Here is a 2,500-nt window from a genome sequence, read left to right on the forward strand (position 1 = left end):
AGTTGAGTACAGTACAGTACAGTACAGTTGAGTACAGTACAGTACAGTACACTAGTTAGGTGAACTAGAGTACAGTACAGTAGAGTACAGTACAGTTGAGTACAGTACAGTACAGTACAGTTGAGTACAGTACAGTACAGTTGAGTACAGTACAGTACACTAGTTAGGTGAACTAGAGTACAGTACAGTAGAGTACAGTTGAGTACAGTACAGTACAGTTGAGTACAGTACAGTACACTAGTTAGGTGAACTAGAGTACAGTACAGTAGAGTACAGTACAGTACAGTTGAGTACAGTACAGTACAGTACACTAGTTAGGTGAACTAGAGTACAGTACAGTACAGTAGAGTAGAGTACAGTACAGTTGAGTACAGTACAGTACAGTACAGTACAGTTGAGTACAGTACAGTACAGTTGAGTACAGTACAGTACACTAGTTAGGTGAACTAGAGTACAGTACAGTAGAGTACAGTTGAGTACAGTACAGTACAGTTGAGTACAGTACAGTACAGTACACTAGTTAGGTGAACTAGAGTACAGTACAGTACAGTAGAGTAGAGTACAGTACAGTTGAGTACAGTACAGTACAGTACAGTACAGTACAGTTGAGTACAGTACAGTACAGTTGAGTACAGTACAGTACACTAGTTAGGTGAACTAGAGTACAGTACAGTAGAGTACAGTTGAGTACAGTACAGTACAGTTGAGTACAGTACAGTACAGTACACTAGTTAGGTGAACTAGAGTACAGTACAGTACAGTAGAGTAGAGTACAGTACAGTTGAGTACAGTACAGTACAGTACAGTACAGTTGAGTACAGTACAGTACAGTACAGTTGAGTACAGTACAGTACACTAGTTAGGTGAACTAGAGTACAGTACAGTAGAGTACAGTTGAGTACAGTACAGTACAGTTGAGTACAGTACAGTACAGTTGAGTACAGTACAGTACAGTTCAGTATAACTGTAGTCATGGAGGACCTTATCATGTACAGCAGGGCAGGGTCATGAGGTAGAGCCTACACACACACACACACGTACAGACACACGCACACATGCATTAACACACACGCACATGCACACACGCACGCACACACACACACACGTACATGCACAAATGCACACACACACACACACAAAGACGCACACATGCACACGCAAACATGCACACACACACACACACACACACACACACACAAACACAGAGGCGTATAAGAACATGAAAAGGGAATATCTTTGTCCCTCCAGGCCTCCTTCCTGCATGGCGTGGTAACATCACTTCCTGCCCCGCCCCTTCACCGCCTCAGACACAATGGGCCGTCCTGGTTGGCTGTCGCCGTGGGAACCGTCTCCAGTGCTGCTCGTCCTATTGGTGCTGGCTTCCCCCATCCGGGCTGAAGCCCCGCCCTTCCCCATGGACCTGCAGCCAATCAGCGTGGTCCGCTGGGAGGGTGAGTTCAGAGGGGGCGGAGTCAGAGGGGGCGGGGTCAGGGGCGCGGTCAGAGGGAACCCCCTGTACCCCTTCAGGGGGCAGGGTCAGAGGGGGAGGAATAATAGGGGGCGGGGTATGAGGGGGCGTGGTCAGAGGGGGGCGGGTAAAAGGGGGCCGGGTCCCAGTTGTCTGCCAGTGAGTGACAGCAGGCTGTCGCTCTGTTGACCAATCAGACGTCAACCCAGATTAGAAACCAAATCTGTCCTTTCCATTCTGGACGGAGAACAACAGGACAGACTGAGGGGAGGCCTCTGATTGGAGGAACCTCCCTTATACCAGTGAGGCTCTGAGCTGAGGAGCAGATGAACCAGTGGCAGATGAACCAGTGGCAGATGAACCAGTGGCAGATGAACCAGTGGCAGATGAACCAGTGACAGATGAACCAGTGACAGATGAACCAGTGGCAGATGAACCAGTGGCAGATGAACCAGTGGCAGATGAACCAGTGACAGATGAACCAGTGGCAGATGAACCAGTGGCAGATGAACCAGTGGCAGATGAACCAGTGAAACACTGAAATTTCCTGAAAGTCTGTCCTGTTGTTCTTGGCGCCACAAACAGACCCCCCCGGGGGTCCTGGGGTGTCCTGGGGGGTCCTGGGGGGTCCTGGTGGTCCTGGGGTGTCCTGGTGGTCCTGGGGGGTCCTGGTGGTCCTGTGGGGTCCTGGGGGTTCCTGGGGGGTCCTGGTGGTCCTGGGGGGTCCTGGTGGTCCTGGTGGTCCTGGGGGGTCCTGGTGGTCCTGGGGAGTCCTGGTGGTCCTGGGGGGTCCTGGTGGTCCTGGGGTGTCCTGGTGGTCCTGGGGGGTCCTGGGGGGTCCTGGGGGGACCCTGGTGGTCCTGGGGGGACCCTGGTGGTCCTGGGGGGTCCTGGGGTGTCCTAGTGGTCCTGGGGGGTCCTGGTGGTCCTGGTCTAACCCGTCTCCCCCCCAGACTCGCGGCGGTTCCCGGTCTTCCAGGGTCTGCAGCCGGACAACGACACGCGGCGGCTCGGCCTGGACTACCAGACCAT

At 52.6% G+C, this 2,500-nt stretch overlaps 1 protein-coding gene across 6 annotated transcripts in view; it reads left to right on the top strand.

The window, feature by feature from the left end:
• Positions 1-2,500, top strand: part of LOC132451366 (semaphorin-6C-like) — a 22,214-nt gene that overhangs the window by 3,910 nt on the left and 15,804 nt on the right. For all 6 annotated transcript variants that reach the window (XM_060043809.1, XM_060043812.1, XM_060043813.1 and 3 more), the window contains exons 2-3: positions 1,249-1,451; positions 2,422-2,500. The exon at positions 2,422-2,500 is cut by the window's right edge and continues 36 nt beyond it. In XM_060043809.1, the coding sequence (XP_059899792.1) occupies positions 1,313-1,451; positions 2,422-2,500 (218 nt within the window). In that variant the 5' untranslated portion in view covers positions 1,249-1,312. The remainder of the gene's footprint in view (positions 1-1,248; positions 1,452-2,421) is intronic.

The sequence above is a fragment of the Gadus macrocephalus genome, chromosome 22 (genome assembly GCF_031168955.1).
Source record: "Gadus macrocephalus chromosome 22, ASM3116895v1".
Lineage (NCBI taxonomy): Eukaryota > Metazoa > Chordata > Actinopteri > Gadiformes > Gadidae > Gadus > Gadus macrocephalus.